This window comes from Chrysemys picta, chromosome 7 (assembly GCF_011386835.1).
Source record: "Chrysemys picta bellii isolate R12L10 chromosome 7, ASM1138683v2, whole genome shotgun sequence".
In the NCBI taxonomy this organism is placed as follows: Eukaryota; Metazoa; Chordata; order Testudines; family Emydidae; genus Chrysemys; species Chrysemys picta.
In genome coordinates, this window is record NC_088797.1 from 47153816 (window position 1) to 47178660 (window position 24845).

The 24845-nt window shown below is 41.9% G+C and overlaps 1 protein-coding gene across 14 annotated transcripts in view; it reads left to right on the plus strand.

Annotated features, from left to right (window-relative positions):
* DOCK3 (dedicator of cytokinesis 3) overlaps positions 1-24845 on the plus strand; it is a 642920-nt gene that overhangs the window by 476576 nt on the left and 141499 nt on the right. For all 14 annotated transcript variants that reach the window (XM_065551338.1, XM_065551344.1, XM_065551339.1 and 11 more), the window contains exons 15-19: positions 8187-8311; positions 15848-16010; positions 16577-16683; positions 17450-17621; positions 18574-18671. In XM_065551338.1, the coding sequence (XP_065407410.1) occupies positions 8187-8311; positions 15848-16010; positions 16577-16683; positions 17450-17621; positions 18574-18671 (665 nt within the window). The remainder of the gene's footprint in view (positions 1-8186; positions 8312-15847; positions 16011-16576; positions 16684-17449; positions 17622-18573; positions 18672-24845) is intronic.

Below are 24845 nucleotides of genomic sequence, written 5' to 3' on the forward strand. Positions count from 1 at the left end.
CTGATAAAATACAGAAGAATATAATTTGGTTTTATGTAGCATTTTTCACACTCAAAAGCATTTTCAAGGCATTTCACTGAAAAATAAATTGCAGTAAATGGCTAGATGAATTCTATAAACTTTATATGCTCAGTAACAACTAATACCTAGCTTTGGAAATTAGACCCAATTTTGTTGAGAGAAGTAACATAAGCAGAGACACTCATGCTATGCTATTGAGAATTGCCATTACATATTTCATTTCAACCTAGACAGCCACCCAAAATGAATCTTATAGCACTATTATTCCTGCCTTAAAGGTATGAGTCTACAACTAATCCCATTTTCTAATCTGCAATATTCTCCTTACAAAGATATGAAGTCCTAAACAATCCATGCTTCCAAGCCACACCGTTCTTCTCCCAAAACCATGAATAGAGAAATATCAGTTATTGCTGCTTCAGGGAGCCATTGCAATTTACACAATTGCCACACAGAGGAAATAGATTAGCTGGTACGTGAGAAAAGTCCTTCTTTGTTTATTTTTGTTTTATAAATGATGTGAAAGATCTGATTTAAAGAGCAGGAATTCTGTTAGCTAAGCCTTTTGATTTGAAATTTCATTGACATTCTATGTTAAAGCTGACTTGGATCATTTTCTAAAGTCATTGACCAGACCTTTTTAGTCACATGCAAGCTGCACACTCATTTATGTTTAAACATTTGTTGCAGAATGGCACCTCTCGCTTTCTAAGTGTAATTAAAGAACATGGATAATTGCTGTTAATGAACTGATGTTGGACTGCAGACTTGCTGTGGTTTCTGTGCAACCCTTAGGCCTTGTCTACACTACAGAGTTTTGTTGACGCAAGTTAAGCCGACAATAAAAAATGGTATAATTACACCACTTGTGCATGTTCACACTATGCTCCTTCTGTCAGTAGAGTGCATCTACACTTGGTGCTCTAGCATCAACAGTGAGAGCAGTGCACTGTGGGTAGCTATCCCACTGTGCTACTGTGACGATGCGGTTCTGGCGAGACCCAACTGAGAGTGCCAATTCAGGACAAATTGCTAAAACAGGGCAGCTACAGCCCAAGGCTGGGGTTTCTCCACTTCTAAGGCAAACCAAACCAGCCAGACAAAGAGGACTTTGGTTTCACCCCACTGGCTAACCACAAGTCATACAAACAATTCCTTTAGACACTCCAGTTTCCCAGTATCACCACCAGTGCCACTCGTTATGGGGACAAATGGTTATGAAAACCAATATCCCAATATACACAAAAAAGTTCTCTCGATCCCAAAGGACCAAGCCCCAGACCCAGGTCAATATACAACTCAGATCTTTCCCTCAAATCACGCTGTTGCCAATCCTTTAGAATCTAAAATCTAAAGGTTTATTCATCAAAGAAAAAAGACAGAGATGAGAGTTAGAATTGGTTAAATGGAATCAATTACATACAGTAATGGCAAAATTCTTGGTTCAGGCTTGCAGCAGTGATAGAAATAAACTGCAGGTTCAAATCAAGTCTCTGGAATACATCCCCAGCTGGGATGGGTCATAAGTCCGTTGTTCATAGCTTCAGTTTGTAGCAAAGTCCCTCCAGAAGTAAGAAGCAGGATTGAAGACAAGATGGAGATGAGGCATCAGCCTTATATAGTCTTTTCCAGGTGTAAGAACACCTCTTTGTCCTTACTGTGGAAAATTACAGCAAAATGGAGTCTGGAGTCACATGGGCCAGTCCCTGCATACTTTGCTGAGTCTCAAGGCATATTTGCCTTCTCTCAATGGGTCCATTGTATAGCTGATGGTCCTTAATGGGCCATCAAGCAGGCTAGGCAGAGCTAACACCAGCTTGTCTGGGATGTCACTCAGCAGCATAGCATAAGTTTGAAATACAGACAGTATAGAGCCAATATTCATAACTTCAACTACAAAATTGATACACACATATAGACAGCATAATCATAACCAGTAAACCATAACCTTGTCTAAGACACCCCATTTGACCCCCTTTATACAAGATTTGGGTGCCACTACAGGACCTTGGTTGCAACAATGATCTATGTGGTCCCAGATTATATCAATAACGTCACAGCTACTTGCCACCTTCTGCAGCTAGGAGTTGTGGGAAGGTGGAGTGGATCACAGTGCATCATGCGTGCAGGCTCAACGTCCCATGATGCAGATCTTTCTGACCCAGCATTCCATGAGCTTCCGACTGTGTTTCGCGGCATTTTTCAATGACCCCTGTTTTCTGTGCACCCGCCATCTCTGTCTGAAAGGATGGATCCTGCACTGCTCTCTACTGTTGTGGTCATTGTTATGAACACATCGTGGATAGTCATGCAGTATATCATGAGCTTCAAATCTGAACAGAAATCAGAGTTGCCCGACCTGCTGCGTGCCATGGAAAGAAACAACATCAGATTACTTTTGACATTCACAGAGCAGCTGAACATGGTGGACTGTCGCTTTTGGACTCGGGAAACAAGCACTGAATGGTAGGATTGCATCATTATGCAGGTCTCAGATGATGAGCAGTGGCTACAGAACTTTCAGATGTGGAAAGCCACATTCCAGGAACTGTGTATGGGGCTCGCCCCTGTACTGCGGCACAAGGACTCCAAAATGAAAGCTGCCCTCTCAGTGGAGAAATGTGTGACAATCGCTGTGTAGAAGCTGGTTAATCCAGACTGCTATCGGGCAGTCGCGAATCAGTTTGGAGTCAGGAAGTCGACCACTGGGGCTGTGTTAACGCAATTGTGCAGAGCCATTTATTGCATCCTGTTATGAAGGAGTGTGACCCTTGGCAATGTGTGTGAAAGAGTGGATGGCTTTGTGGCAATGGGATTCCCTAACTGTGAAAGGGCAATAGATGGCATGCATATTCCAATTTTGGCCCCAGACCATCTTGTGATGGAGTACATCAATAGAAAGGGGTACTTCTCTATGATATTGCAAGTACTTTTGGATCATGCAGACGTTTCACTGACATCAACGCGGGGTTGTCTCAGAAGGTACATGATGCATGCGTCTTCAGGAGCACTGGCCTGTACAGAAAGCTCCAAGCAGGGACTTTCTTTCCAGACCAGTTGATTCCAGTGGGGGATGTTGAAATGCCCATAGTGATCCTGGGAGACCCAGCATACTCCTTACTCCCGTGGCTCATGAAGCCTTGCATGGGAAATCTGGACAGCAGCATGGAGCGCTTCAAGAATAGGCTGAGCAGGTGCAGAATGACTGTGGAATGTGCCTTTAGTTGATTAAAAGCATGCTGGCGCTGCCTTTATGGCAGGTTAGTTCTAAATGAGGAAAACATTCCCATAATCATAGCAGCCTGCTGCATGCTCCATAATTTGTGAGGCAAAGAGTGAAAAGTTTTCCCACAGAGTGGAGTGCGGAGGTGGATTGTCTGGCTGCTGAATTTGAGCAGCCAGATACCACGGTTATTAGAGAGGCACAACAGGGGACTATTCAAATGAAGGAGACTTTGAGGCAAGATTTTGATAATGAGCACCAGTAATTTGTCTTTCTATACAGCACTCTGCCATGCTTTTTTAACATGCTGCCTTGCATGAAAATTGTGATGATTCCTGACCGGGATTTGAGGTCAGCAAATTATCAAACTGCCACTGTATTTCTACAACCAACAACCACCACGTGTAGGAGACAAATAAAGATTGGTTATCTTTCAGAGAGTTTGTTTTTGTTAAATACCAATTAACAACAAAAGGCTTGGTGGGAAGGGAGATAAGAGTGCAGGGCAGTGTAGGCTCTCGTAGCTGTGTGTAAGTCCAGCTATCATTTTGGAAGCTGTCCGAAGGGGTGGAGTGAATGGGGTACCGAGATGTTCTGGGAAGTTTCAAGGAATGTGTGGGAGGAGTTTGGGGACAACATGGAAAGCAGGTCTGTATTGGCTGCGGGGCGGTGGGGAGAGCATGCATGTGTTCTGCCTGGTGCATGATTAGGGACTTTACTATCTCTTTTTGCTCCTCCATCACTTTTATCATCTGCTCTTGGCCCTTTACAAATGCGCTCCTTGCTCTCCTTTCTGTCCTGCCTTTCTATTTTAAATTTTTTCCTCAGGGTCTCTCGCCACTCCCTGCATTCTCTTTTTTCGGCCTCTGCGGATTGGGGCACCTCTCAGAACATGTCCTCCTTGCTCCGCCTTGGTCGCTTCCTTATCTGGCTGTGGCGCTTTGCCTGTGTGAAGGGGGTTCCTCTAAAGGCCACATCTGCAGGAGCACAAGAAAAAATACAAGGAAGCATGATTGTTAGTTCACACACAGCATTGAATCATTACAGTAAAATACATCTCTTTTAACATACGAATCACTTTCTCACTGTCCCTTGGCAAGCACACATCTTGGCGAACACCCTAAACATGGTGAGTTCACCCCAGATGGGGGTTGGGTGTTCAAGATGGGGCAAAGGGTCTAGGTGGTTTTTTAAGGGCATTGGTGCAGGCGACTAGGGACAATATTGTAAATTCTGCCACCATTTTCCACAGGTGGGTTATCAAAGCCAATATTTCATTCCTGAGGGTAAGCAAGGTGCATCTCTTGCACGCATGCGGCTTCAGACTGGGTCCCTATGCTGCTCACCTGTGTGCTGCTTTGGTCCCTGCACAAGTGATTGCCAGTTGGTGCGGGAAAGTTTCATACAATGGGGAAAGGAACAAAGCAGCTCTGCCAAGGAACCTTCAGCAGAGAATTGGCGAGTACCTACACAAAAGTTTCCTGACGATATCTCTGGAGGATTCCCGTGAAATATCGGTGTGCATTAATACACTGCTCCACCATGCTGCTAAGCTGCACAGGGGAATGTATAGCACATTCAAACATAGCTAGTCTTGTACATTTCTATTCCTTTACTCATTTCTAGAATATATAGAGCAAAGGACAGCTCTACCTCATATAACCAAGCAGCATCAACTCAAGAAGATCACTTACCAGAGCTCTCCTGTCCTGTATCATGCGCACCAGAGATGGACTGCTTGGACTGGCTAGACCCCTCCGGAATGGAAAAGGGGTCCTGACTCGCTGTGCCATCAGATGACCCTGCCGTGTGCTGCACATCATCCTCCATCTCGACCTCCTCATCCACGACTTTGTTCTTGCCATTGAGTTCACTGTCCATTGCCTCCAGCCTCACCAAATTATCCATGGGGCTCTTAGTGGTGGAGGTACGATTGCTGCCCAGGATGGCATCCAGCTCCTTATAGAAGCGGCAAGTCTTTGGCGCAGCACCAGAGCGACAGTTTGTCTCCCTTGTCTTCTGGTATGCCTACCTCTTCCCGGGCATTTAAAGGGGGAGGGGTGGATGCCTGTGTACCTGAGTGAAGGGCAGCAGAGTTCGAATTGCTGACGGAGCGGTCAGGATGGACATTGTGGGATATCTTCTGGAGGCCATTTACAGCGACATAACCAAGCGCAGTGTCTACACTAACACTTTGTCGATATAACTTAGCCACAAAAATCTCTCCACCTCTCATCGAGGTGGTTTTATTTTATTGGCAAAGCAGGAGAATTTTGTCGGCAGATGGAGCATTGCAGTGTGTACACCTCTGCTGTTTTGTCAACGAAACCAGACTTTTGTCAACAAAACTGTGTAGTGTAAGCAAGATCTTAGTGCCTCTGTGCTTAGAAACTTCCTGATGACAGCTACCATCTCAGGGAAATGTGACCCCAACTCATGGGGGCCAATGGCAGAGGTGGTAAACCAATGTAATATTTAAGGAAATATTTTCAAGACAGTAAAATTATTTTCATCGTTAAAGTGAAGAACTTAATTCAGCAGTTTAAACTTCAGATTTTGGAACAACTAGACTCTCTGCAATCATAGGTTCAATACCTGATCAAGTTAACTCACTCCTTCTTTGTGCCAAAGTACATAAATTTGCTCTTGTACCCTTTGCTGTGGGAAACACCTTATTTTTAAAAGGTCCTGTTTGCTCTGCATTAACATTACAGACCCCAAGCCATTTTTTTGTAAATGCAGTTGCACCAGAGTGTTTGACTAAAATACCTTCTCCCCTCATTATTTTTCATTGTGATGTCAATCACGGTATCTAAGCTGTCTGTATCTTATGGATTTCCTTTATATATATCTATGTAAAGCATCTTGGAATGTAAGATGCTATGTAAATATCAAATATTGTTATTAAACCAGGCTAGGGACTGATTTGCAATCTGTCACTAGAACTCTGTATTTGCAGAGTCAGTCTTCAGCAAGATGGGGTCACCAGCAGAGACTCCAAAATACCCAATTATAATTAGTAAAATGTATTTCCAGAAAGTTAGTTTATAGATGTAAATTAATTCCTCTCACCATATGAAGTGTTTTGAGGAAAATGGGCGCAGTTTTCACTAAGGACTGACCAGGAGCAATTTCAAAGCAAATAACCAACTCTGCCCTACTTTTCTCTTTCATATCAACAGACTGTTACATTTCTTTAATAGTCCCATAGCAAGTGCATAAATGGCTCAGTCTGCATTTTGAGCAATGAGACTGATTAGAAATGCATTATCGCTTTCCCATCATTGTGGGTTGCAAGGTGTTAAGTTTGACCACTAAACATTAGTAAGAAAAGCTAGGTAAAATGCTTGAGGGTCTTCAGAAACCTCTGTTGTCAGTTTCCATATGACAATTCCGCCCTCCGCGTCCCCCCCCCCCCCACATTAATTAGCCTTGGCATTTTTGGATCTCTAATTGTGAGATGCTTCAGGCTGCAAACTTCATGGGGCTACACAGTGGGAGTGGGGATAATGGATAAGGAGGAGGGCCTACATATAGATTCCCGTTCATAAATAACGCCTAACAGAAGTCTTGGCAAAATAATATAGCTCTGTATCTAATATTAAGTGCTAAAGACTTATACCTGTCATCAGCAAAAAGTGAGATAAAGACAAGGCTGAAAGCTTGTAGTGTTGATCCATACAGTGGATTTAGGAAGGGGGGGGTTAAGGAACTTTTCAATTTGGGTGTAGACTACAAGAAAGACAGTACATTTACGACAGATACTGGATTTCCCTCACTGCCTCTTTCTTTGTGCTTCTGGTTAATAAACAGATTTAAATGCATCAGCTTCTCCAAGTACTGAAATGGAAAAAACCATGCTTCCAAACAGGCTCTGCATTGCTGGATAGCCATTCCATTACTTCATTATTTAGTTTCTTTGGGCTGCTTAACACAATATTTGCCTGAAAGGGTTTGATTTTTTTTTTAACCTTACACATTTTTCACATTGTGTTAGCATGAGCTATCCTTCAGTATGCTATGTGGAAAACCAACACAGATGAACAAGTGTATCTTTAGAAGCCAGTGACAGTTAAAAATAAATAAATGAAAAACCTAAAGAAAAATGGGTGCTCTCTAGTCTCCTTTTGTTACAGAACATAAACACTTTAGAGTTGACTGCATTAGATTTGAAAGCTGATTTTCCCACAACAGCAGTAAATACTAGAAAAGTAGACTAGAAGCTGTCAAATTCAAAGCAACAAGGGGTTGACAGATTATTACCCCCAATACCCTAGCATCTGTATTTCTGGATATAATCATCTGCTCTGAAAGCACTTGAAAACAAGGTGATGAAAAATTGGCAGACATTTCTAGTGCTCTCTCCCTAGCAGTCCTGCATGGAGTCTGCAAGCTAGCCAGGAATCCAGCAGAAAGAAATATATTAATTCTCACCCACTCCACCTCAGCAGAGGTTTGAATTACAAACAGATCTCCAAAACAAAGAACAGCTTTTGCTTTTGTTACAGTAATAATAAACATTAGTTTTGTTGTGAAAAGAATTGCTTGAATTTAATTTTCTATTAATTGCTACAAAATATCATAATTTTTAAAGCATACTAGAGACAGTTAATCAGGTGTTATTGACCATTGGTTAAACTTACACGGATCAATCCAACTCAGATGACTCCGCAAAAGAATGTGAGGTTATTTTCCCATTCCCTTCACTCCCCCCATAATAATGCAATTATTGATTCTGAATTCAGATTTAATACAAACGTTACTAACAACCCTCTGATTTAATGCATTGTTGGTCAAATATTCTTTTCTTTTATTAACTTGCTGCTTGGAATGAGTTGGGCTCCAGTCAAAATCTTGAAGAACAAAGTCAGTCAGTTGCCTCCATAGAGGCACCATATCTTTGCTGTGGTGTTTAAACATGTGACTCCTCTCTCTCATTTAGGTGATATACGTAATGACTTGTACCTGACACTAGAGAAGGGGGATTTTGAGAGAGGCGGGAAGAGTGTTCAGAAGAACATTGAAGTGACCATGTATGTTCTTTATGCAGATGGAGAGATCCTGAAGGTAAGCAAATAAGTTTGTTTCCATACTGAGTTACATCAATATAAACCTTCTTGTTCCATGTACATCTTCTCTTGCCTTCTCTAATACCCTGGAAAGTTTTGAATAAAATGATTTCCTTCAACTTTTTGGGCCTTTTGGGTTCTTTATTTACTTCTATGCTATGATAAAGAGATTCAACTACCAGGTTTGAATTAATTTAGGGCAGTTCTGCTAGTGGGGAAATAATGGTAAACCTCTGAATTTGGGGACTTGGATAAAACATTAACAGTAAGTGAAAAGCTAATTTAGTTAAAATGTTGACTCATAGTGGATCAAAACTCAAGAATTCCATGCCAGTGATGGGAGGGGAGAAGGGTGTGGCTGACTAAATTTGAGTGAATGCATTGTGCTCTGGTGTGTGGGATCACAGCACTGCTCAAGTTTGGCCCAGCTGCCCCTCTGTTAATGATGGAGGGGTGGTTGGGCCAAATGTGAATGGCACTGTAACCCTGTGCACCAAATCACTATGCTCAGAATGGGGAGCCAGGCCCAGCACCAGGGGAAGGAACCACTGCTGCAGGGTTTATGGGGCAGGCTCACAATTTTTAGTGTCTAGCAAAAGTTACGAAGTTAAGCTCCCAGGCTTGTCTTTTGAAAGTGTTGTGCAAGTTTCCTTTGAGGATGAGGACTGAATAGGTCGCTCTATATCTGACTGAATAGAGACACTGGATTTTTGGTTTATTAAAATAATCTATTACCCACTAACAACCCCCCCTTTCCTTTCCTGCTTTTGACTGGAGGGGTATTAACGGACCATTTCATCTTGAATGGTCCCTTGAAATGTGTGTTAGCTGCTTATGCTAAACAATCTGTTCCACCTTGTATTTAGCTGTGACACGCTGAGGGAGTTACCCAGACCTATAGAAGAGCTCTGTGTAAGCTCGAAAGCTTCTCTCTCTCACCAGCCAGACGTTGCTCCAATAAAAGATATTACCTCACCCACCTTGTCTCTCTGATATCTGGGACCAACACAGCTACAACAATACTGCATACAAAAATATGAGTAAGGATGACAGAATTAGGCTTTTAGGGAGAGATTGAGATGTCCTTAAAATTATGGTGTTGTCCCACTGAAGTCTGTAGAAGGCATTGTATTCAAATATGAATTATGTCCCAAGTCAACAAGTTTGATGGTTTTAGTCTAATTTCAATCTAATTTTAATGGAAATTTCCTCACACTGCTTCGTAATTTAGCACCCCTTATCATAACCAGCAATCTCTGTTCAAAATAGGCCATAGACCAGGAACAGCAAAATATATTTAGAATTGGAATTGTGGTTTGACTGTGTGAGAGGAACTTGCGCAGTTCTGCTCAATTACTGTATGCTTGGAATAGAGAATTGCTATCAGTCTCTCCTCTCCATTAAGCACTAAAAGTTATTAAATTCACCCTATAATTAAACAAAAAAAACTTGGAGGAGAAAATGTCTGCATCCCACTGCGTAAGCAGCCTCAAGGAACTCAGGTGATCCTTCTGGGAAAACAAATATAAACACTGAAGATATTGGATCAAGCAGCTCTTCCAGAAACTCCTTACTATTAATGTTTACAATAAAAAATTATTAATCTTTAATGCATTCTTTTGCATTTTCTTTCCTATTATGTTGAATTATTGCATCTGAAGTTCTCTGGCTGACAGTGTCTTTGCAGCAGCAGCCTCTCCTTCTGTTTAATATCAAAATCCTATCTGACCTTGAGTGATATCTGCCTCACTCCTGATAGGAAATGGCAGGGATGTCACAAGTATACAATTAAAAGCCCACTTGCTCTAAATGCCCAAAATGAAGATTAACTAGACCATATGTATTAAGTGTAAAGTAAAATACCTTGAAATTTTGCCAATAGTTTGAAACAAAAGCAGAATGATTCTGAAAATAAAAGATAAAAAAATATTAATTTAGTGGCATACTGAAAATACCTAGGGTAATAAACCCATGTAGGTTTTTGGCAAATGGATGCCTAGACATCTTAAAATCTATTACAGAGATGAGAGTATTAAAAGTGATAGATCTCATCATTCTCGGAGATCTTCACCTAAATTAAGAGGAAGACCTTGAATGCAAACTTTCTTTATCTAATTTTTACAGCGTTTTGGAGGCTGACACAAGCTGGAAATCTAATGTTCGAGGAGCTGACGTTTTCTGTTTTTCTGGGGTTTTCTATAGATTTACAACACCAGTATACACTTAATAGGTCAACTGTCTTCTACAAGGACAAGGATATTAATGTGCAATGATAAGTTACCCCACTAAATTAACAGTAATCCCAGATGGCTGGTCTCATTTGCTTTTACTTTGGCAGATGAATTGGCAAAATTTTTACATCAAGCAGAAAACTCCACAGTGAACAAAGAGATGAGACAGGATTAGTCTCCAAATTGAATTCCATATAGTGTGTTTCTGTTATGTGGTAGTGATTATTTCTGCATATTGGCGATTGGCATTTTTGAAGTGGTCTAAATTCAGTTCAATAGATGTTAAATTTGATATGTTTCATGCTGCTATTCTGAAGTAATAAACTATACAGATATTCAGATTAACGGGAGCAGAGTTCTGCTTTCTCTTGGGGGCTATTATTGCACTAGGCTGGATATTTTGCTTACTTGTTATTAGGTATGTCAGATCCCTTAGTCCATATTCCACAGTGTTTCCGATTTAGGAATCCTCAGTTGTTGTTAATCAGTTCCTTTTTGGACAATTGTTTGAACATTTGAAATGCTGTATAACGTTCTTTTGAATTTTGGGTCCTCAGCTGGTGTAAATTGAAATATCTCCATTGTTTTCAGTCAAGCTGTGTTGACTGATACCAGTTGAGAATCTGGCCTTCTATGTTTCAATTAAATATTTGGTCTGAAGTTTAAAAACACATGAGCTTCTTCGTGCATTGAGCACACAATTTCTCCATTTTGAGGGTGTGTCCACTTGAATTCATCTGTTTGGATTGTAAGTTCTTTTGGGCAAGGACTGTCTTTTGCTATAGTATCTGTTTGTACAGTACCTAGTACAATGAGGCCTCAATCTCAGTTGTAGCCTCTAGGTGCTACTGTAATATAAATAATAACAAAAATATAGGTCGATATTGAAATGGCCCATCCTGTTGAAATGAGGATTCTCAGAGAGCTGGGAATATATTCAGTTCACCTTACTTAGAATCAATGTATGGCCCATGGTTCAGCTCTGCATGCCAACATTACATGTTAACTAATTTTATAGATTTGGCACATTTATTATTATTGATGTGTTCAATAATAGTTATGATTAAAGTTTCTCTTTTTCTTAATGAAACCTTTTAGAGTATTTCCTTTGTTGGATGATAGTGAGGTCATGTAAAGAACTAGGACAAAGGTTCAGATATCACAGATTTGAGAGGTTAGAGACACAAAGAGTGTTAGGTAGATTTTTTTTTATAAGTGACTGATTTTAAAAATATATCATTTAATTTCAAAGGTATCCCAAATCCAAGTAAATAAAAGAGCATTGGGTCCTCCTCGGAGAAGCCAGGATCACAAATAATTTTCTTACAAGAGTTCCACCTAATTTCGTACGAAATTACAAGCAAGAATTGATGTGTTAAGTAGATTGAGTGACAATGATTTTGATATATGGGCACTTCAGTATTAAGTCTCTTTTGAGAAACAGGATACAGAGGCCATTTTATTGTAGTGGAGGGAAAAGTAGGTGAGATGGAATTGTTATTAGTTAATATGAATTCCTATACTTTGAATCAGAGTAGCAGCCGTGTTAGTCTGTATCCGCAAAAAGAAGAACAGGAGTACTTGTGGCACCTTAGAGACTAACAAATTTATTAGAGCATAAGCTTTCGTGGACTACAGCCCACTTCTTCGGATGCATATAGAATGGAACATATATTGAGGAGATATATATACACACACATACAGAGAGCATAAACAGGTGGGAGTTGTCTTACCAACTCTGAGAGGCCAATTAATTAAGAGAAAAAAAAAATTTTGAAGTGATAATCAAGATAGCCCAGTACAGACAGTTTGATAAGAAGTGTGAGCATACTTACAAGGGGAGATAGATTCAATGTTTGTAATGGCTCAGCCATTCCCAGTCCTTATTCAAACCGGAGTTGATTGTGTCTAGTTTGCATATCAATTCCAGCTCAGCAGTCTCTCGTTGGAGTCTGTTTTTGAAGTTTTTCTGTTGTAATATAGCCACCCGCAGGTCTGTCACTGAATGACCAGACAGGTTAAAGTGTTCTCCCACTGGTTTTTGAGTATTTTGATTCCTGATGTCAGATTTGTGTCCATTAATTCTTTTGCGTAGAGACTGTCCGGTTTGGCCAATGTACATGGCACAGGGGCATTGCTGGCACATTGATGGGAGACGCTCTCCTACCGACTTCCTTTATGCTTCTTGGTTGAGAGGTGGAGTAGACAAATCGATCGGAGAGTGCTCTCCCATCGATTTAGCATGTCTTCATCAGACCTGCTAAAATCGACACCACTGCAGGGATCACAGCAGTGCTGATTTAGCCAGTAGTGTAGACCTGGCCTCAGTAAAGCAATGTTGTCAGCAAAGTTAAGGTTGTGTAACTAGTCTCTGCTAACCAATTTTACACCATCCATGATGCCTTGTGTTGCCTGCTTCATCACCCAATCTACCACCAATGCAAAGAGGATTGATGATAACACATACCCTTGTCTAACTCCAGTCACAATATTGAACCATTCACCCAGGCCTGTATCCAATCTTACTGCATATCTACTTCCATGATATAAACTCCTTATAGTGCTGATCAGTTTATCTGTTATATCCTAGCTTCTAGCAATATTAAGAGAGATTATACTGTATATATTATTGTAGTGCCTAAGAGCTAACCCAATTGTTGTAGGCACTGTAAAAATACACAGTAGTAGAGAGTCCCTGCCCCAAAGAGTTTACAGTCTAAATAGACAAGATCGACACTGGGGAAGAGGGTATAATACACAAGCAGCGTGAACAGTGTAATGGCAGCAAATGTCATATGTTACATGATTATATTTATTTATTGAGGGGTTACTTAGAAGGAGATAAGCTAAATATAAAGGGTAGGGAAGGAGAGTGAGGCTGATAGGGAAGGGGGTAAGGTGAAGAGACTGCGAAGGAGGGAGAGGGTTGGAGCTAGAGCCCTGCAACTCTACAGATATCCACCTTATATCCATGGACCATTTTTGCAGATCGTGGATCAAATGCAGATACAAATTTTGTATCTGTGCAGGGCTCTCGTTGAAGCAAACAGCCAGTCAGCATAGGGCACTGAAAATCCAGTCAAAGTTTTAGAAAGTTGACTGAATGTCCAGTCGTCCCTGCTTTGGCTGCTTTTGTTCCTTCTGGCTGGTTCCTTTCTGCTGTTTTACCTGGGGGGGGGGGCACTTGAGTCCTAGTGCCCCCAGAGTATTCTGTTACATTACAGTCTCATAGACTTTAATGTCAGAAGAGACCATCATGATCCTCTAGTCACCTCCTACACATTGCAAGCCACAGAACATCACCCATTCACTCCTGTAAACAGACCCCTAACCTCAGGCTGAGTTACTGAAGTCCTCAAATCATGATTTAAAGAGAATCCACCAATTACACTATTTTAAACCTGCAAGTGACTCTTGCCCCATGCTATAGACGAAGGCAAAAAAAGCTCCCAGAGTCTCTACCAATCTGACCCGGGGGGCGGGGGGCGGAAATCCTACCCGACCCCAAATATGGCGATCAGTTTGACCCTGAGCATGTGGGCAAGAACCACTAGCTAGACACCTGGGAATGAATTCTCTGTAGTAACTCAAAGCCCTCCCCATCTAGTGTCTCATCACCAGCCATTGGAGATATTTGCTGCTAGCAGTCACAGATCCGCTTCATGCCATTGTTGTCAGTCTCATCATACCACCCCTCCATAAACTTATCAAGCTCAGTCTTGAAGCCAGTTAGGTTTTTTGCCCCCACTGCTCCCTTGGGAAAGCTGTTTCAGAACTTCTCTCCTCTGATGATTAGAAACCTTTGTCTAATTTCAAGCCTAAACTTGTTGATGGCCTGTTTATATCCATTTGTTCTTGTGTCCACGTTGTGCTTAACTTAAATACCTTCTCTCCCTCCCTGGTATTTATCCCTCTTATATATTTATAGAGAGCAATCATATCTCCCCTCAGCCTTCTTTTGGTTAATCTAAATAAGCCAAGCTCTTTGAGTCTCCTCTCATAAGGTAGGTTTTCCATTCCTTCAATCATTCTAGTAGCCATTCTCTGCACCTGTTCTATTTTGAATCCATTCTGTTCTGTTCCTTCCATATAAATATTTCAAATTGATAGAGAAGTTCAAAACATTAAAAGGGGGGAACCTACCCCACACAAAAAATAAAAAATCAATAATCCAAATACTGGGTTACTATTTTTCTGGGTGGAATGGGGGTAACAAACAAAATCAATTTTCCTTGGAAGTTATACTTGCAGATTCTTTCAGCTGTTCTTTTTCTGCTTTGTTTTAAGATGTATGGTGTAGTCAGAGCTTCCAGGTTGCTTTGCAGTGTCCAGCCCAGTGCATGCACTTGTGCTTTACCTTTTTGTATATCTGTATTTCAATACAAACCCTGGAGTAGTGGTCCCCAACCTCTTTGTGGCCAGTAGCACATTCATGTTTTCAGAAGAGTGCGGCGGGCGCCAACAATTTTTCAAGGCTTATTTTGTATTTGTACATTAAATACGAAAAACATCATATTTAATGTTACATAATATATGAATCCAGAGAGAAGCCGGAGAGAAGCCGTGAGGACAGAGAACACTGGCGCCCACTAATAATATATAATGTATAGATTAGTCAAGACTACCCTGGAGTTTTTTAGTCTCCAAGAGTGGGAATCCACTCTAGTATCTTTAGGTGGTAATTATTAACCTGAATGTTCTTTGCTTGCCATTACTCAGTGACATGAAAAAAAATGTTCTAAGGGCACTGGGGCACTGGCATTTGATCTCAGAACGAGACCGTATGGCCAATGCTTCAAAGAGCCAAAAAAATTTGAGAGCTCAGAGAGTTCTTCCCTGTATCACGTTAGTGAGCTGAGACCCAAAAGTAGGAATCTAGCTAAATGATGTTTTCAGAGAAGCCTAATTACAAGTGAGTAATTATCTGTTACTGTTTTTCCTTCTGGTCTCTTTGTTAATATATATCCTGTACTTACTTGATACAAAGGTAAAACTAAATAATAATCTGAGGAAAATGGAAAGCAAACAAATCCTGTTTGAATGTCGCTTGAGACACAGGTCCCAGAGCTATACCTCTGATCCAAAGCAGACTCTAAAAATCTCCCTTCAAAAAACTTCAGATTCCTTTGCATCCAGGATTCCCCTTCTATCTCTGTCCTTGTGTTTGCAGAAGGGTATGAATTATACAGAGGAAAAAAAGACACTAGATTTCAGTAACCTCAGCATGAGGCACACCCAATGTAATAAAATGACTTGTGTAGCAGTGTGATGTCTTTTATTCTCTCTTTTTTGTTTTGTTCCAGGACTGTATCAGTTTGGGCTCAGGAGAGCCAAACAGAAGTGCATACCACTCTTTTGTCCTCTACCACAGTAACAGCCCTCGTTGGGGGGAAATTATCAAGCTACCCATCCCCATTGACAGGTTTCGTGGGTCTCACCTTCGCTTTGAGTTCAGGCATTGCTCCAGTGAGTGCAACATAATCCTTTGTCCAAAACAAATCTAAAAATGTTGATTTCTTTCCATTACAAGTAGAGGATTAAAATGCTATGTCACTGGAAGAGGGAATCTTAAAGTACAATAAGTACAGTGTTAAGGATCCTGGTGCTATCAAGAGTTGTTAGAGAATAGAAAAAAAGTGTCTAAATTAGAACATGCAGTTCAGGACAACAGACTCCCATATTATTTTCCTACTGTGTTCTTTGACATATTGTCTTTTCAAGTTGTGCATATGATTTATTCTGATCAACGCAATCTTGATAAAAGCTTGTCTGATTTACATTTGTAGAGACTAATTTTGTGGTCAATAGCATAAACTGAAACCTAGTACAGTGTGTGTATCTATCTATCTATCGATTATAGATAGATAGATAGATAGATGAATCCTGATGTGGCTTCGTGCATTGGTTGTTAGAAATACAGAGAGGCTAAGTAGTGAGTGTGTAGTATAGAGAGTGGGGGGGGGGGAATATACACACTCACACTTGCAGCATATGCAGAAATGTTTCTCTATGTTCTTTATTTCCTGTTGTAGCTAAAGACAAAGGAGAAAAAAAGCTTTTTGGCTTTGCATTCACTCCTCTGATGAGGGATGATGGCACCACCTTATCGGATGATATCCATGAGCTTTATGTTTATAAGGTACCATAGCTCACAACTCTTCTAATGCTGCACTGCAGACCTGCCACCTATTTATCCCTACTTCAGTGTAGATATATTTGAGTAAATGTCATTGCATTTCTGATAATGCTGTTTTTCATTACATGAGGAAATAGTGATAGGATTCTGAACTATTTATAACAGATCCCAATTTATAGGACTTGGTATAGATGGATGTCATTTTTCAGGTACAATTGATTTTCCCCCTCAAATTATAATGACCTTTGTTACTCCTCTCTGGTTTTAAATTCAGTCTCACTAGTATTCATAACCACCCAAGAATGCTATGAGGGTATGTTATTACTATACACTTTTATGCTCTGAAAACATGCTGTTATGGACTAGACTAGTAATGTGAGACACCATAATCCTGCTCGGCAAATCTCTAGCTGAGTAATTTTGTCCTTACAAGGTTACCCTAGTTTTTTCCTTCAGTTTATATATATAGCTCTCAAACAGATACATTACATCTGGAAGATCCTTAAAAGTTCTGAAGGGATCCATGAGTGGGAGACCACATTTTCTTAAGCACAGGTGACTTAATGTACTCTACCTGAGGATGACAAGCATAGGTTTCTGTGTATAGATTTTCTGTGCACTCAGAGGATCGAACAATGGCATTCTGATTTATGACTAAGTATCCTAGGTGCTATGATAATACAAATAATAATTCAGGCTAGCAAGGCATGAATATGTGGAATAAAGTAAATCAACTGGGTAAAATTTAGTTTCCTTTCTGTATCTGCAGTGTGATGAGAACAGCACATTTAATAATCATGCTCTGTACCTGGGGCTGCCCTGCTGCAAAGAGGACTACAACGGCTGCCCTAACATCCCTTCTAGCCTCATTTTCCAGCGTAGTGCCAAAGAGACCTTCTCGATCTCCACCCAGCTCTCCTCCACCAAACTCACCCAGAACGGTACCATAACTGTCCCTTTTGAAAACAAGGCCATTGAAACATGTTCTGTTTTTTCACTATAATGTTCCTTTTTTCTATGGGTTAATGTTAGCTGTGCTTATATTTACTAAGCTCCATTGCTACTGGAATAAGTAGAGAAAGGGTTTTTTAAGGAAATGAGCGTACTAACTTGTAACAGAGATAGTAGGTATATTCTGTAAATAGAGGCACAAAAGCTAGGATAAAACATTGTTAATTCTGATTAAACTCATAAGAATAATAAATTCAAAGTTAGCTTGTTTACTCAATTCTAAATTAGCTCTGTTGGGCTTTGTATTGAAGGTTTCTGTGATCAAGGCTTGATGTTGCTTACTTCAAGTCCTCAGAGGCACCGAAGGGTGAAATGTGCTGCCCACAATGCAACATCAAGACAAAATGGGGGAGAGATACAACCTTTACTTTTTAAACACCATTCATTTCTTTGGCAATAATGTAACTTATGTTTCTGGGTTTACTCCTTGGGTTTTCTCTTTGAGGTGAGGAGTAATTCATGGAACAAGTATCGCCTCTTCAATCTCTATCACATCTTGGGGGTGGCTTTCTTCCTACCTTACTTGTTTATAAATTTTGACTGGTTCTGGGTATGTTTCTAACCCACAAGCTTTTGTTATGGAAAGGATTCTTGAACTGTTGTTAACTATTTTAGAGGCTTCACTTAAACTTATACCATGTTTCAGTCTTTCATCATATTGCATGAAAAGCAGAAGAGAGACCACAGACAAGATCTAAATGTGCAGTGGAAGCTGAATCATTTCTTTCTTTCTTTTAGTGGCCAGTCTGGCCCTCTATAGTTGTCATACTGATTCTGAACGTTAGTATCCCAGCCATGTACTGCCTGTACTAGACATTCTTCAGTGTCCTTGTGCTTTACAGTATATCAGAGTGCATGTTCCTTTCTTGTGTCATTTTGCAGTGGACTTGCTTGCCCTCTTAAAATGGAAGGCTTACCCAGACCGTGTAATGGATATCCTAGGAAGACTGAGGCATGTCAATGGCGAGGAAATTGTTAAGGTACTGAATCAACTAATGGTCACTCTTACTGATGGAAAAATAATTTTTTATGATAACGAAGTATTTGAGGGAGCAAACCAGAAGAGGCCTTCCTGTGATTGACTCTCTGCTGTCAATTTTTAAAGTCCAGATACTATGACTGTTATCTAAGATGTTATGTACCTGATATTTTTTAGGGGGCTCAGGGTTTTGTGTATATATATTTTCAGTGTGTAGATAAGGAAAAATCATGTTTCTGCTTTATTCCTTGACCAAAAAAAGTTAAAGATTGAGATAATGTTGAACATTACACATTAATCTATAACAGCATTCGAATGTTGCAGTTATTTAATACATTTGAAAGAGAATTTAGACAAGTTTAAGAAAATAAATGTATGAAAGCTGGGAATTTAAAACACTGTAATTCAAAAATCCTAAACTCCAGAAACACACAGTAAATCCATATTATCCCTGCCAACTACAGCGTCTTCTTGGAGTTATTGTCCCAAAGAGGCTCCACTTTACACAGGCACACATCCAGGCACTTTTGATCAGAGATTTTTCACCAGCAGTGTCCACATGTCCGTGCCTGCTCCCTACACATCCTCGTGCTCTGGACCAATGGTATATTAGCGAGGAGCAGACCCACTGCAGCTCCAGTTCCTTTTCAACCACCTGTAGCTAGAGAGGGAGCATTGTGGTGTCTGCTAGCTTAGCATACCTAGCTGACCATTTATTTTATTGTTTTGTTATATTTGTTTCTTCTTGGTACAAGCTGTGCTTTTGGAGGTTCCCCCAACCTTGTTTTTCACAGCCTCTGCCCTTTGACCTCCTTTGTCTGCAGCCTCCTTCCCTGGGCTATGCCCAGAAACCTGGATTTTAATCCCTACCAGACCTGCCACTGGTCCTTCCCCTTGGCAACAGGCATTCCGGCTGCCTCAGAGAGTCCCATGGCCTATCAAAGTGTAAGGTCTGCTCTGGCTTCAGGAGCAGATCCAGGAAGCTGAGAGAGGACAGACTAAAGTTACTTCTTATGGAGCAGTCCTTGAGAACCACCATCATTTCAGGATCCAACTCTCCGTGCATACATTGGCATCAACCTCTCAGAGCATTCTAATGACGACTTTGGCCCCGGTGAGCAGAGAAAGGGTAGCTTCAGAGAGTTCAAAGCCCTCTAAAAAGAACAGACATCACTACCCCATATGTGGCATCTAAAAGAAGGGGAAAGTCACCCCAAAGGCCAGGGATTGAGAAGGCAGGATGGGTACAACTAGGCTTCTACCTCCTCTGGTATCAAGATGTTGGTACTCATGAACAAGACTTCCAGCACACATACTGAGACGTCTTAGGACAAACAGCCCTGTTCAGCACAATTGTCGGTACCCTTGAAGCCCTCCAACCCAAAGACTTGAAGAAACTGCCACCGACCCCAATCCAGGCACCCTCTTCAGGCTTTGTGCATAAGGAACATATGGACCACCCATCCATGCTGTCTCCAGTACCACTCAACTCACCTCAGCCTGAGGAGCAGTGTCCAGAATTGCTGATACCAACCAGTTTCCTCTATCATGAGGCTCTCTGAGTCACAGCCTGAATCCGCTGTACTGAGAGGTACACAGGGATTTCCTACCGGTACCAATGTACCCAGCTGTCCTGACATACTTCCTAGCTTCTGTGCACCTCCACACTAAAAGTCAGCCACTGGTTCCAACTCAGAATCCAGTACCAACACAACCCCAGTACTGACATGACCAACAGTACCAACCCTCCTAGCTCCTCTGTTAGATACAGGGAGGCAACACCTCCTTGGACTCAGACATTTCTGTCCAGGATTCCACCACATTTCTATTCCAACCTCCCTCTCCAGCAGTGTACTGTAAGGACAAGACCCCTGAAACGAGCCAACTTCCAACCTGCCAACCTTGGCAGGAGAACCCTTACGGTCCCTTCCCCTTTCCTTATATACCTCCACAATGGGCTTTCTGGAACCCATGGCCTTCTTATACTGACTAATTTTATAGAATGCTCTCACAGAAGAGGACTTATCAAGAAAAGCAGGCACTGGAACCCTATTCTCCAGGAAGACCCTTTGAAAGAACAAGAGCTAAGGGAAGAAAAGGAGGCATTACCTTCCAATAAATCATTTTCCTCCAGATGTGGCAATTATGCCCCTTTCCCCTATCAAAGTCTTCCAAGAACTAATGAACAGAGTGACTGAGAGTTTACAGATTCCCCTAAAGAGGATACAGGAACCTCAGCATACCTTGCATACTTCTACTCCAGGCAGGATAACCCTGGCCATTTGGAAAACACTGGCTGCCATCCCACCTACATGCAAGAGTGCTGGCAAAAACTACTATGTGCTGGCCACAGGCTCAGAGTACCTTTTTCTCCCACCTCTCCCCAAACTCTCTTGTGATCAACGTGGTTAATGAGAGAAACAGGGGCTGTCCAAATCAGCTCCTCATGACCAGGATCTTAAGCACCTGGATCTCCTTGGCTGCAAGAGTTACTCTTCGGTTGAACTACAATTCAGGATTGCCAACTATCGTGCCTTGTTGTCAAAATATGACTACACACATTATAGCAAATTCTCTCATTTTATTGATCACTTGCCTCAAGACCAGAAGAACCAGTTTCAAACCATCATCTCCAAAGGCCAGATGTAGTGAGGCGGTGTGGCTCCCTGCCACCCCGGAGAGGGACGAGCCCTTCCGGACACCGGAGTGGGCAGAGCTAGGGAGCTCTGAGCCCGCCCTCAGAGGGTCAGGCGGTGCCCCAGAAGTACAAAGGCTTGACCTCAGAACTCACTGGAGAGACAGCTTCCGGGGAAGCCAGATGCCTCTGGCCTGGCCTGCGACTGGGAAGCCCCTGCGGCCCTAGGTGCACCCAAGGACTGGCCTGACCTGCCCCTCGCCCACTACCCAGAGGAGTTGCCGGGCCTGCCTCTCACTAGCTACCCCGAGGAACCCCTGGTGCTGGACCCCCTGGAGGACATCACTGTGACCCAAGTACCACCAGAGGGGGAGTCTGGAAGTAGCTCAAGGGCAGCCGACCCTAGTCTGGCAGCAACACTGCCAGAGCCCATGTCAGTGTGTTGCGGCCAGGATCCCCACTGACACAGCAGCAGGACTTCTGCCACTGCTAGGGTCCCGGGCTGGGATGCAGTGGAGTGGGAGGGTCTGCATCCCCCCTGCCACCCAACTCGTGGGTGGCAGTCTGCCCCTCTCCCAGGCCCTTTGGAGGCCTGGGCTCGGGCTCATTGCTACTGTTTGCATTGCCACTGCTCAGCCCTGCCTGAGGGCCTGAGCACCTGACCCACTGTTGCCCTGCCCTGACCTAGGGCCCGGGCTTACTGTGCTTATTTCAAGTAACAGAGGATCCTGTGGCACCTTTAAGACTAACAGAAGTATAGGGAGCATAAGCTTTCGTGGGTAAGAACCTCACTTCTTCAGATGCAAGACATCTAAAGAAGTGAGGTTCTTACCCACGAAAGCTTATGCTCCCTATACTTCTGTTAGTCTTAAAGGTGCCACAGGACCCTCTGTTACTTTTTACAGATTTAGACTAACACGGCCTCTGATACTGTGCTTATTTCAGTTGTTGCAAGGGCCGCCGAGGGAGACTCCCACGGCCGGACTAATTCCCCCAAGACATCAACAGTGTATAGTGAGGCGGTGTGGCTCCCCGCCTCCCCGGAGAGGGATGAGCCCCGGCTAACCTCTTTACACCAGATGATACCAAAGCTTCTTTGCAGGCCTCTCTCGATGTTGCTGGTAACAACCAGCCTCTTGTTCATTTTGACCATTTGGTCACAAATCACCTCACTATGGATCCTATGGTGCACCACCCTGCCCAACGGCTACTCTGTGATGTACAACTCTCCCAGAATACATCAGATCAGACAGCTGGATACTTGAAGTATTATAGTCGGGTTACACCATTCTGTTCAGCCCCATTTCCTCTTCCTCATGCCTTTTGAGCGACCCTTCTCACATGGGGTGTCCTAAGGCAAGAGGTAGAATCTTTCCTGCTGCTGGGGGGCAATTGAACAGGTTCCTCACAGTTTCACCTAAAAAGGCTTCTACTCCAGGTACTTCCTGGTTCCCAAGAGAAAGGGGGAATGGAGACTGAACCTGGACCTCAGGTCTCTGAACACTTTCAAAAAAATTGCAGAGATTCAGGATGGTATCCCTAGCAGCGATAATTCCATCATTAATTTGTCATTAATTGATTTATGCCTCTTCCTATATTCCCTCAGTCCAGACCATGACTATGCATAGGGTGCAGGTGAGACCCACAGATACTGCTGATGAAAAATCTCTGATCAAAAGCTCAAGGACACATGTGCATCCGTAGGGACAAAACATCTCAAAGCACTCCAGTTTCTGTACTGGTAATTAACCCCTCCTTATCCTCCTCTTGCAACATAAAAGAAAGGAAACCTTCTTTGTTATGTCTATGAATTAAAATAACCCGGATGGTCTTTCGTTATCTGATTATATAACCTGCACCTATCATTTTGGCCTGTAAGAGCTATGGGAGAACTCTCAGGTCTAGTCTGCTGGGGGTCTGCAGCCTGTGTGTTCAGGATGAATGTGTAAAAACTTGATTCCTGTCTGTAATTGTAAAAGGGGTCTCTGGCCATTATTGTGTTTGGGGTGAATGTTGCCGTAACTTATGATTTCCTTGTTTTTTAGTATTTGCATTGTTGTGAGAAAGTACAGCTAAGCAACCTTACCTCTAAATTAACCACATCTTTTGTGTGGAAATATTGAAAAGGTGGCTGTCTCTGAACTCCCTTCTTAAATAAGCAAGAATACTCAAAAATTCATTAGTTGCATGGAGGCAATGATGGAACTGAAGCTCCAGTCGACAATTTGATTTCTGAGCTAAATATACAGCTCTTTTTGTTCACAAAGCAACAACCTCATGGCTATTAGTTATGAATGACAAACCTCAAAAATTTCAGCATTTGGATCTGAATAGGCTCAGAAAATGCCAGATGGATAATCAAATTTATTTCAACTTTTTAGGTCTCTTTTCTTCTATGTCTTGCCCAGATCCTTCCCTTCAGAGCAAGTAGATCATTCTCTCTTACCATGACACCAACTGCTTAGCAATCTACAGGAGGCCTTCTTTATCTCTCTCTACTTTTCCAAATCTCTCCTTAGTCCCCAAAATTAGAGCTGGTCAGAACATTTTTGACAAAATGTTTTTTCGTCAAAGTAAGCTGTTTCACCAACACTAAAATGTTTCACAGATATGTATGTATTCTGATGAAGTTTTTAACAAGAACATTTCTGAGGTCCAGGGTGGACTCTCTGGTCATTTCCACGGGGAGAGAGAGAGAGAGAGAGAGAGAGAGAAACCCCAATTTGAAAACCTGACCTTTTCAATCCAAACATAGATGTTGCAAAAAAATTAAAAAGGTTTTGGTTTTCCTTCCAATACAGAACAAAAACAAATTTTGGCAATCTCTATTGTGCTGAGTTCCAACTCTTGTTATCTTACATGCCCCAGGCTTTTCCAGATCAAAGATGATAGTTCAGAATACATTCACACACTTGTGAGCCTGGAGAAGGACACATGCATGCCAGATATGAAGACAGTGGCTATCCCTTCCACTAGTTCCAGAAATGCAGAGAGCCCTTCCTGCAATTTATTTTGCAGAATTTAAGAATTGGAAGGAGGTGTGTTTGGGCTCTGAGATAGTGAACCCAAAAAACCTGTCCACTTTTTTTTCGGGAACTTCATAAATCATTGTTTTGTTTTTCCACATCAGAGAATCCGGTGGAATAGATTGCACAAAGCTAGCCTACAATGCCAGCTATCAGTTTCACCTATAGCTAGTGTGACCAGACAGCAAGTGTGAAAAATCGGGATGGGGGGGGGGGGTAGTAGGAGCCTATATAAGAAAAAGCCCCAAATATCCCTATAAAAATCAGGACATCTGGTCACCCTACCTATAGCACTGTCACTTCGCTATCTTCTTCTCCAGTGAGTCCTCCCATTGCTTTCCGTTTCAATAAATAGATCAGCACACTGAGCAACCTGCCATATCATGGACAAAAGGGGCTGACATTGTCTAGCTAAATTGTTGCACAGATTCTTGATATATAATAAAATTAAAAACAAAACAAAAAAAACCTGAATCTCTGTCCTGTAAAATACAACCGTTTTGTACTAACCATG